This window comes from Planococcus citri, chromosome 3 (genome assembly GCF_950023065.1).
Source record: "Planococcus citri chromosome 3, ihPlaCitr1.1, whole genome shotgun sequence".
In the NCBI taxonomy this organism is placed as follows: Eukaryota; Metazoa; Arthropoda; class Insecta; order Hemiptera; family Pseudococcidae; genus Planococcus; species Planococcus citri.
In genome coordinates this window covers 21,059,050-21,071,777 of record NC_088679.1, presented here as the reverse complement: position 1 = coordinate 21,071,777, position 12,728 = coordinate 21,059,050, and the positions used below count along the sequence as shown (strand labels likewise).

At 34.3% G+C, this 12,728-nt stretch overlaps 1 protein-coding gene across 1 annotated transcript in view; it reads right to left on the bottom strand.

The window, feature by feature from the left end:
• LOC135841939 (actin-binding LIM protein 3-like) overlaps positions 1-10,834 on the bottom strand; it is an 82,616-nt gene extending 71,782 nt beyond the window's left edge. Inside the window, exon 1 of the mRNA XM_065359169.1 lies at positions 10,426-10,834. Within this exon, the coding sequence (XP_065215241.1) occupies positions 10,426-10,429 (4 nt within the window). The 5' untranslated portion in view covers positions 10,430-10,834. The remainder of the gene's footprint in view (positions 1-10,425) is intronic.
• Positions 10,835-12,728: the final 1,894 nt, after the last annotated feature.

Sequence of the window (12,728 nt, the reverse complement as noted above, 5' to 3'; positions counted from 1 at the left end):
AGCAAACGTACAAAAAAATAAATAACGTCGAAATACGTAGTATTTTTTCATTTTTAATTTTTGCAAATTCAACGATCCAAAAATGAAAATTTTAAGATTTTCAAAATGATTAATTTTGATTAAAAATTACAATTTGGAAAATTAGAAAAAAAGAGGACTTCCGGACAAAAAGAACTTTTTTCACGTCATTTTGAAAAAGAAAAACCATCGTGCAAATAGAAGCACCCATTACGAGTCAAATCAATCCAATATAAATTTTTAACGGACTTCTGGTGCTCGAAGATGTTTTCTGCCTCTGAAAAATTCCGCAGAATTCGCTATTTAAAGCACTTATTCGATTTGACGTGCAATTCTAGTATAACTTGAGTCAAACGAAAGTGAAAATTTAAAAAAAGAAAAGTTCAGGTCAAATTTTCCCATAACCATGATAAAAAAAAAACACAATCAAATGTTCTGAAATGAAAAAAAGTCACACCTACTTTCCTCCAACGTTAGGTACGTTTCTTATAAAATTACAAAGCATTACTTATGAAAGAAACCAGTTCCCAAAAATTATGAAAAATTCGTGAAAATTGAACATTTTTCCAAATGCACAACAATTATGAAAGAAAACTTGGAAAAATCAACAGCTGAACATCTTGAGATCAAGAAAATAATTCAAAACACCCTGAATTGCTCAATTGCTGTGAAAAAGGCCAAAATTTCGCCATCCCAAAAAACAGCATAAAAACTGTAAGCTTACTAGCTCACATACCAGAACCAAGATCGTTAACTCTATAATCTTTTCTTTTTCCACCTATTTCGAGACATATTTTCAACGATGGTAAGATGGTTAGATGCACCACCCTGATAAATTTCTCCCATCGCGTTCAGCATTTATATTACTTACATGCATATCTTCAAGCCCTACACACGCAGGCTACAGCTCGAGCCCGACAACCCTCGTAGTTTGCTAGCTGTTCGGCGTTCGCCTTTCGTACGTGTGGAAATCGAACGAACACGCCGAATGGAAACATCTGTACGATGTTTAAAAATGGGAAGTAGGATATATTCTTACACGACTAGACTTTTATTATCGTCTACCATTTTACATACATATATGGCGGCGAATAGATGGAATTCTACACGCCGATTGTGTACAGTACAGAGAGTACACACTACACAGTCTCACACATACAAGCACACCACCCTTCGACTTCGAGAAGAAATTAATAATTTCATTTACGTGCATCGTAGCTGCATACCTCGAGTTCAACTCGACTGTGATTTACTCGTCTGTGAAGCTTTTACGGTCTAGCTTATGTAGTACGTTAACGCGATGGAAGCACTCGATGGTTTTAAAAGGGGCTCAAAAATAACAAGCAATAAGATTATACGACGAGTGAAAATTTGACTGACGAGGAGAAAAATTCCACACCTTGCTACACTGTCTCACGCGGTCCCCGCAATCTGCGCTGGTTCGGCAAATCAATCGACGAGCCCGCCGCCATCGCCAGCCCTCTATATCAAATTTACAATCTACCAACACGAATGAAAACGAACTTACGGCGGCACCCTGTCGTGTGACCCATTTTAACGTCGCTCTCTGGTACGAGCCGATGAAATTTTTTTTCCTGCATTACGTGTGCTGAACGTTCAATGCCCATATTCGCGTCAGCGTGTTATATACCTGTACTAAGTACATATAGGCATACCTTTACCTATACTAATTCCTATACATCGAGTCTTGTCAAAACTATAGCGTAGATAAAGGGCATTTTTATTCATTAATTTTATTTTTAAACGTTATCTCGTCAGCATCGCGTCGTACTAAATTAGGCTACTCATTCCTCAAGGACGTCACTTTATCAGCTGTTTAATTCGCCAAAAAGCTCTAAAGCCATTCATCCTGCTCTATCATATCACTTGGGCGTCACACCAAGCTGCCAGCTTACGTTAGATAAGTTCAGGAACGACTACGAGCGAGCGGCAAGAAAACGAGGATTTTTCTAGCTCGCATCGACCATCATTCATAGTTGAAAAAAATACATGATAAAAATATACCCACCGTGAAAAATTATCACTTATGTAATTTAGGTTACATGCTGACGATGTCCCTCTCTTTCCCACACATACACTCTCTTTCAATACACACTTGTTCTCTCAGCCTGATCAAAAGACAATCTAACTGGTTTAACCCGTAACAACGTGTAATATTATACGTGTCACGTCAATATTCTGCCCTATTCTTTATTAAAAAAAAAAAAACAACGATATGGTCAACCAAATGATGGATTTTTTCCCAAATCATTCGTATAGTAATACTTAATCGTGGAAAAATTCATGCCATGCTTCGATAAAAATATCAAATTTCTCATTTCTAGATGAATGAAATGACCGATATTTTCAAGATTCAACATTTTCACAGGTGAAAAAAAAACCAAACGACCAAATAAAATTTAGCATTAACGTCTAATTTTTTGATACATATTTCTCGTTCATTGAAGCGAATTAAATTGAATGACAGAGTTGGATACGATTTCAGGTCAATTTAATTGGCAGCCCTAAGTACTTACTTACCGTATAGGTTCGCTTATTGAAGAATGAGACTATAGGACAATTTACTAACGCCAACGTGACCTAAATTTATCTGGGGTTTTCCTGGTAATTTTTCATTTCAAGTTTGACCATTGAAATCCATTAAAGCAATGGAATACTACGGAATGAATTACAAGAAATATCTTCGAGTTGTAGTTGTTTAATTTTGAAAAATTAAAGCAATTTTTCCAAGTAGATTAAGAAGCAGTCTTAATGGCTGCGGCCAATAATTTTGAAATTATATATAATAATGGTATTTTATGGGCATTTTACACGAAATTTAAAAATTTGTAGGGTATAGCTCCAAAAAATTTAATTCTGGCTAGAAATTTCGCAAACGTGACAGGTAATTTTTTCTCGAAAAATTGGATATTGATTTTTCAAAATTTCAAGATGAACAGTTACGCAGAAAGGAGTGGAGTGGAGTGGGGGGATTCTCCCGGCACACAATTTTCTAATGAGTGAACAAAAAGGCCCATGGGTATACGTTGAATTACAATAAAGAAATTCTCCAATGAAGCTTCGAGCTTCCTACAATTTTTGGTCGAAATATGAAGTAGAAAAAAAAAATCCCAGAAAAAAAAACTATAGGAGATCATATTCTACAGATGAGAAATTTTATGCTTTGCTTATGACTTCCGCGGTGTAAAAATTTCAAATTTTTAATCAGGGAAAATGCATTTAAGTCGAACTTTCCAACTTCAGTTCAAAATATCTGAAAAAGAAAGCCGAGATGGAAAATTTTGTATTTTTTTCGTAGAATTCTCAGGTTTTTCTCAAAGATAATTTTCCTGTAGGTAATGAGAAATTTTAAATTTTATGCATGAATTTCTGCTCAATGCAATTCCTGGAAAAAATTGCTGAGTAAAAGAGCACATTTCATGGCATCATGGCTCTCCAAGGGAACAGTTTTTTTTTTCACTTTACTGAGGTGATGGTGATTTTTTTACGCATTTAAAAAAAGTAAGAGGTCTCAACGATGGTCAAAAAAGGCTAAAATAAACGTTCCGAAAATTTTAGATCTTCAACATTCACGAAAATGAGGATCTGCCCCCTCAAAACGCTTACTTATTCATCTATTCATTCTTTTATACTGATTAAAAAATGAGTTGAAACCCCTTTTAGCATTAGAACGTAGGAAAGTGAAAAAAAAAGTCAAAAAAGTTCAAAAAAGTCAATTCGTGTACAACTTGAATGCATTTTTCTGACGTTTTCCATCAAATTTCACTATTCTGAGGGTTGGGATATATTTTTCGTTCATTTCAAACCAAATTTGATTTATGAAATTAAAAAATGAGAGTAAGTATCAAAAGTAACTGAGAATTTTTTATTAAATTCTGAGGTTGTGAATTCTAGCTCACACTAAAAAAATGAGCTGGAGTAGACTCCGAATTTTCAGCCAATCTATTTGAGCTCCACTTTTTCAAATTTCGAAAAAAAAAAGGCAAAAACCTTCCACCATATGAGCAGTTTACACTGCCATTATCCTTCTTTGTCTCGTTTCATTCGTTTCCAAAAATTCAATTTTTTTTCTTTTTTTCAAAAATTAATTTTGAAGATGAAGCTACCAAAAATTATCAGAACTTGAAGTTGCAAGAAATCAAAAGTGGAAACAAACAAAATGTGAGAATTTCATCAAAAAACCCCCAAAAATAAAATTCTGTATTCAGATTTTAAATTCATTTTTGTACAATCTAAAACAATTTGCAGGTAGGTAGAAGTGAATTCAAATCCGATTGAAGACCCCAGTTGAACTAGAAAATTTACTCTATTGAGCAGAATAATAAAAAAAATGGGCGAGAACCAAAATCTCAGATTATTCAAACATTATTACTTATAGGATTTTTTTCGCACTCAAATTTGAAAATAAAATTCGCAATTCAATTATTTTCAAAATTAGATAACCGTAACAATTTTTTTTTTTACGAAGAAACTTTTCGAACCCACATTCTGCGATTTGAACAAGCCAAGCTAAATTGAATGAAAATATACTAAAACCCCGCGTAATTAAAATTTCAAATGCTCAAGTTCATTTTTGGATTTTTGGCGAATTTTTGAAAACGTAAAAAAAATAAAAAGGGCTGTTTCAAAAGACGATTTTCAAAACTTTTCCAGTAGGTGTGAATTTGTCGAACAAAGTGAATCAATCTGCTCAATTACTTTAGTTCAACTCTCACAAATCGACAATTATCTAATTTTGGTCCATTCTGGAGCCTCCAACAATTTTTCAATTTTCTCCAGAAATTTCAAATCAGTCTGGAAGGGTCAAAAATGAACTTTGGCTCCTACAACTTTGGTCGGTGCTCATCCAGTACCCTCTCGGCCGTTTAAAATGGTTACTGCCAAATTCCAAAAGGATGAGTTCAAAAATGATTTTTTTTTACCAAATTTGGAAATTCCCATAGAAAGTGGAAGGAAAAAAATAAAATTAGCACAAAAAAACATGCGATTTTTTCGACAAGATAACGTCTGGTGTGTCTATTATGATCACTCGACTCGAAAACGATCGCAAATTTTTTTCTGATTCACTACAATTATGTCGTTTTTTTATTTTTATTATTTTATTTTCTATTATTTTCATTGCAGGCGTCTACTCAAATATTGTGCTAATTCTATACCTGTATAATGCAGTACATGGCGCATTCATTTCATTTTATTTCATGTTATTTAATCTTATTATTAATTTCTTATCTTAATCATTTCCTACACTGTTAGTACATAAGTCGACTTTGTAAATGCAGCAATGCTGCCTATTGCAAAAAATAAAGTTGATTTGATTTGATTTGAATTCGCCTGTTTTGTAACATCCAGCAAGTATTTGAATTTTTTTCAGAAATTTCAAATCGCTAAGCAAGGATCAAAAAATGAATTTTAGAAACTGAAATTTCGGTTACAAGGATTCTATGGTATTTTCTTGCGATCTAGCTCGGTTTCGTTCAAATCGGAGAGTGTGAGTTTCAAAGGTTCCCATATTGGGAGGATAAGAAGAAGTGAAGAGGTTGAGATAATCTTTTAAATTCGGATTATTTTCAAATTAAAATTATGTACAATATATTGGTAAATAATTTTTATAAAATCTTTCAGACTTCTAATTTTTAAATAATTTCAACTCCAACATGTTTTTTCAAGTGTAGTAACAGTAAACTTTTCTCGTTCCTTACTCAATTTCCTTCAATTTTAGTATTTTTCCAAAATTTTGGAAAATTTCAATGGATTTATCATTATTTTCTTTTTCTGAAGTTTATAATTCTCAAATTCAAATTCAACTTGAATCTACAATAGCAAAGTACCTAACAAGAATTTCTCAAAGGCTGTAGGTGGATAAGTAGGGTGAATTTGCCCCCGAGAGCTTCAGGGTTGATATTTGCGTGGGGGCAGAGGTACTGGAGGGGTGTGGGTGAGGGTAGCATAAAATTCAACGTAATATTCGTGTTCGGGGAGTTCGATTCACATGGAAACGACACCTCGTTTACCAAAAACAACAATTCACACCAGAATCCATTTTTACCCCTCTGTAAGTTTTTTCAATTTTTGACCACGACCCCCCTCAAATTTTTTTTGAAATAAATACATGTTTTTTAGGGAGCAAAAACACACTTAAAAATGCTATTCCCATTTTTGTTCCAAATCATGGTCATCGCTAAAACAGGTAAATAAAGCTTAAAAAACACCATTTTGAGGGGGAAATATGGTGGGAGGGGGGGGGGTGAAAATTTTTGTGGGGATACCTCTTATGGATGTTTACTCACAACATGATCTCTGCAGTTGGCAATGGGTGCAATGGAGTGCATAGGGTCTAAGTGGCGATGTGACAAGGGCTAGTTTTGCAATGAGCTCCTCATTTTAAAAATCGGTTCACATGGGACTGAGAAAATCATTTTAAGGTTATTGTAATTTCAGACAAGGGGGTTTCTCAAAAACCGGAGCGAGGGGGTCTGAAACTTTCCTGAAGGAAGGTGCTCAATTGTACCCACCTTCCATGCAAAAATCAACCCTGAAGCTCTCGGAGGCAAATTCGCCCTACACCCTACTTACTTATCCACCTATAATATAGCCTAGGGTGTAACCTTATTTGTATAGTGAAAAAAAAAATTTCGATTTTTTTTTTGCTCCCACCCCCCCAAACATGACCTCAGGTGAGAAAATAATACCCTGAAATTTTCAGCCCCCTAGGTGAAAAAAAGTCGTGCCGGTGGGCCCCCCAATTTTCCCATACATGAAAAAATCGAAGTATCAGGCGAAATTTTTTAAATTGTGAACTTTCTAGTTTCAACAACTCAGTCAAGTCCCTACTTACGTAAAATCAACCTATAAACATCAATTTTAGCCCCCTATCTCCACCCAAGACTAACCAGTGGATTAGAGGGGAGAGCTCATATTTATGCCTACATACTAGTGAAAAAATATTTAATGATGCCCTAAATTGTTGTCTGGTTTCACGAGAAAAATTTCTCCAATCAGGTTAGTAAAAATGAGTCGTACTAGGGAGCACGCCTCTCCCCTCTCCCCCATCTCAAAATATAAAAGAAATCAGAAAAATTGAAATTTTTTCATTTTTTTTTCATATCATAATCCTTGGATTTGGTCCATTTTCATTAGAAATACTGTTAAATATTTTATGACCTGTCTACATGATGAAATGGTGAAACTTGTCCCCTTCCACAGAAAATGAAAAAAGATGAATATTATTACATTTTTTTTCTTCCATATTTTAATCCTTGGATTTGGTCGATCTTCATCAGAAAAGCACTACCTACGAATTATAACTTTTGAGAAACATTGAAGCGGACGTTTTGTAATAAAATTACCTACCTATGTCAAATTTTCACAGAAGACTTATTGACGTTCTGATATTTTGTAATGTAAGACTTGAAAACTTGGAAAAATCGTCAAGAATCCCTATCAATGAGATTTCATTTTCAAGTTTAAAGCAAAAAAACATATCCATGACTTGAAACTATCTTTGCAGAGGAGACTTCACCTACATTCCAAAAAAAATTTCAACTTTGTGGATCTCCATCATCTATGTAGGTGGTGAGCATTGTAGAGGAGACTGAGAAAAAGGTTTTATGGAAAAAAGAATTATCTAGAAGCATTCTGCACAGAGATGAAAAATTTTCACCTATAATTACGAGTACCTAACTACCTATAGACATCAATTTTCATCTTTCTCAAATATTCTTCAATTTTGGGGGTCTCATAAAAGAGGACCATCATCATTTGGAGGACAAAAGGGTGCTTTTCTTGAAAAAATGTTACCCAAAAGTAGGTACTCTGCTCAGAAATAAAACATTATCAACAAATTTGTACAGATATGAATTTTTCATTTTTTTGTTAATTTTTTTCAACTTTGAGGGGCTTTATAAGTAACCAACATGATTTGGGAGACCGGGGGAAGGTTTTTCTTGAAACAGTGTTTATTCAGAAAGATTCTGCACATGAATAAAAATTTTTCAAAACATTTCTACAGATCAATTTTTAATATTTTTTTTATTTTTCCCAAATTTGAGGGACTCTATGCAAGAGAGCCAAAATCATTTGGGGGTCCAACAATGGTTTTTTCTTGAAAAGGGGGTTATGAAGAACAATTCTAATCTGGAAATGAGATATTTTCATCAAATTTTCCGTAAGTATGATTTATTATCATTTTTTGTGATTTTTTTTTCAACTTTGAGGGGCTCCTTACTAGGGGGCCAATATGGTTTGAAGGGCCGGGGAAATTTTTTTCTTAAAAAAGGGATTATTTAGAAACATTCTGGCGCAGAAACAAATAATTTTCATGAATAGAACTTTTTTTTTGATTTTTTTCCCCACTTAGGGGGCTACCGGCACCACTTTTTTTTACAGATAGGGGGAAAATAAAAAATAGGAAATTATTTTCTCACCTGAGGTCATGTTTTTGGGGGGGGGGGTGAAAGCTACAAAATTTGAACTTTTCAAAATAAGGTACTCCCTATAATATTATGCCCTTTTGAATTTTAATTCAATTTTTTCAATTTTTTTTCCAATTTGTTGACGAGATTCCTCCACATTTATGAATTTCGACCTTCCTTCCGCCGATTCAAAAACTATATTTGTGGTCGAAAAAAGGGCACTTTATACTGAAGAAATTCTTCACCAAATTTCTCTCCGAATATACGAGTATAACTTTTTTTTTTACCAAAAACTTCACAATTTGGTTCTTTAAATTCGCCAAAAACAATGATTTGCTTCAAAAAATCAGAAAATTTCTCAGAAAATAGCCACAAAGACACATAAACAACAAGGCCTCTCAATGGTCAAGATAAAATTACACCGGTCATTACGTAAAACACCGAATCGTAAAGTTAACTGACACAAAACACGCTTTTGAAATATTCGTAGCACGTTCCTCGAATACGATATTTTTTGGCACGTACCACGTACTAAAAATCATCTATCTGGTAAAAATTTGTAAATTTTCCAACTCACAATAATACGGAAAAATTACCTCACGGTTTACCTTAGAGTAAGTATATCTTATCTAAACCATCATCTACTTCTTTGCGGTTGAATCGAGCAGTACATTGAGTGAGCTGTTTTGATTTGTGTTTTCCTTTTAGTTTTCTTACTCGTAGTCGTATTTTTACAAGTCAAATTATAGTACCTACGATTCGATTTGGCTGACTGTACATCTTGATGGATTATACCGAGAAGGAAGCTAGCGAAAATCCGGGACTTTGTAATAATTTCAGTTCGTCTGTATGTGTTTGGTAAAGGACGCAGATGTCTGATTAACGGACTTGACAACTACGATGACAACGAAAAACAATCTCGCTGATGCTCTAAATCCGCCAGTAATCTAATTCTGTAAAAGATATTAATTACGTGGATCAAATATACCATGGATTTACTGAAATATCATATCCACGAGTCCACGACCACGACGACGTCTAGTTGTACTCTGCGGAAGAACAATTGATCCAGCTTTCACGTGGGTATTTGCAATCATCGAGATCGAGCCGGGTTTCACGTTACAGATCATGATTCTTCTACATCTACGGAACGAACAAAAATCACGCCCATTTTTTCAAATAAAATCCCCCGGATGTTGAATTATTGGGTGCCTCGACATTGACCCTAATTTTGGGAAACCTTGAAATATACGCAGCTATATACAAAGCGAACTGTACGCAACAAAAATAATAAACTTTATAAAAAGGGTGCCTCATCTTCGGCGAAAAATATACATTATACGCGTACATTGGCCATATGAAAAGACTACCGAAGCGTATCCATGCCCTTCTGAAATTACCATCGTACAGCTCTGGCACTGTGGCATTTCAATCTATGGCGTTAATATTTAGAGAGACGAACAGAAGGCTCGCTAACGTGCAAATTTTGTTATACTCGACGCTGTCATTTTCCACCAGTATAGTAGGAATAATAAAACGGCGATGATTAATATTTTACTATTCAACTATGCACCTACATTTTGGCATCTTATTGGCCTACGTCCAAGGATTACAAGTCCTTATTATTATTAACACATTCTAACGAATTCTGTGTTCTGTTCTAAATACCGCGTACTTCTTTTCAAGCCCATGTACCATCGTGACTCATACTCCAGCGTACGAGTACGAAAAATAACACGAATTCTCCAAGATTTACATAACTACTGATAAGCTACCACATTCGTGAAACTGGAAGTAACTTCTGACGGCGGCGGCGATTCAACATTACCATATTTCTACGACGATAGTCGATCATTGAAGTATCACGTTACCGATGAATTCAGACGAAAGTACTTCGATTCGAATACTTGGCATAAATGGCGTTAATTTAGTCAAAATAATACTGTTCGAACGAGTAAATTATCGTTCAGCTTACCCATTTTTCGCTGTAATCTTACGCTGGATTCTGTACGCAAACGTTGAACTTTTGGCAACTTTATCACGAAACCATCACTTCACAACACTACGAAAATTTAACCAACGCAGGAACGTTCGAATAAGATATCAAATTGCACACGATTGATTTAGTACACGAGAAAAAAATTCACAATACCGGGATGAAAATTTACCTACACGAAATTTACATGGTACAAAATTCTCGCGATCAACACAACACTAAAACAAACAAACCGTCAACCTCGAGGGCAGATTTTGAATCACAATCAATGTTGCGAAAATTACCACAATAAACCATCCGCAGCTAAGAAAAAAGTTGATTGTTTTATTCATTAAATTTTACTTCAACGTCTCGAAATCATCTTAGAATAAATTTAACGAATCGATTGAAAGCATCGATCGAGATAACACGAGAAATAGATTACGAGAAAATGGAAAATTAAAAAAAATTGATGAAATCAACCCGCTGCCAGTATTGGTAACACTGAATGCAAGCAATATGGGCGCATTAGGGATACGAAAATAATTTTTCACACGGTTTGATTTTGATTGATAACACGAGAGTGAAATTAATCAACGTATTCCCGATAGTACTAAAATAATTAAAAATACTTCTAACAATTAACTGATTATGTAATAGTACGATTTATTTACTCAGAAGCGTTATCTTTGTTAATGAAAATCGTTATCAATTATTCGCGAAACACTTTGGAGATTGTTGAACTGATCCCGCTATCTGTAGTGCTAATGGAGTACTTGAGTGAATGAATCGAAATAGGAACGATGGTACTTTCATTGTGAAATAGAGTGCTCTACTTTGTCGAAAAAATTTACAATTAAAAATTAAAAATTGTATTGTTTTTTTTTTTTCATTCCATTCCATATTCCATATAATTATCTCCGCCACCAATGCCATCATTTCAGTATTTTGCATTAATTTTTACATTTTACAAGAATTTTCAGCACATATTCTTTTGGTTTTTCAAGATTTTTATGTCATTTTTTATCCAGGTAGGCCTAACTAAAAAATATATTGTTTTTCATCATTTTTCAAGAAAGAAACAGAATCATACACCATTTTAACTAAAATACATACATAGAGTGGTACCAATGTACCAATCTATTTACTCTAGGTATTTGTATGTATACTTAGCTACTTATAATTTTTTCATATAATTATTTAAAATAATTTTTTACTTCGATAACCCAGTACCCCACCCAGTAGGTAGGTTGGTAGGTACCTATGTTGCTAATTACAGATTTTTTTTTCAGATATAGAGATTTTGTGCTGATTTTAAGTGTTTAACAAAATTTAGTGAAATCTTCATTTTACGCAGAAGTTCATTCAGAAAATTTTTCAGTTTTGGAGGCAACCTTGTGGACTCTAGAGAGGAGATATAAGATTCTCAATGAGAAGGCAGTTTCGAAGAAAATCGTGGTTTTTTACTCAATTTCAAAAGATAGAAATACTCGTATGTATATGCAATTATGCGCCAACTTCGGCCATAGACATCAAAATTCAATGACATTCTGAGTTTCTGGCGTTCTACTGACCGGTTGAAAATTTACAAACTGCCTCATTTTGGGAGTAAATTCGTGGTTTGAAAATTTTTTCTTCTCAAATGGGTATTATTAGCATTAATTATTAAGCCAACACATCGAAAGATGAGTAACCTACCATTTCTGAATACAGTGGCCGCAGTTTTTTTCTCATCATGATCTATTTCAAAAAACCGTAAAAATTAGGAAACGTTTTTGGATATTTTTTTTGATTTTTTTTAAATCACTAACACCAGTGATGGCCGAAAATTGGCACCACTGCGTTCCAAAATATTTTCTCAGTTTCAGAAAAGATATCATTCGGTGTTTTAACACCGTTTTAGTCGGGGGGGACCGCATAAGGATCACTTGCACCCCCTGTCGATCCTCCGGGACAACTTTTTTCTTAAAGGGGGAGTCCTAAGGAACATTTCTAGCCCTTGTTCTTAAAAAAAAGTGGCCCTACTTACAAAATGGCGGCCATTTCGATTGACAGGTCAGCCGAAATCGCAGATTTTGCGTTCGCACATAGGACTAGCATGAAATTTTTTAAATTGTACAAAAGTAGATCGAAAGAGCAGGCAAAAATTCATCACCTGTCAAAATTTCAAGTGCTAAAGTGCCTTTTTCGATTTTTGGTGAATATTCAAGAATCGAATTTTGGCCAAATGTAAGAAAAAATCAAAATTTTACCAAATTAACCAAGAAAGCTGAAATTTGTGATATAATACCTACCCTATTTTC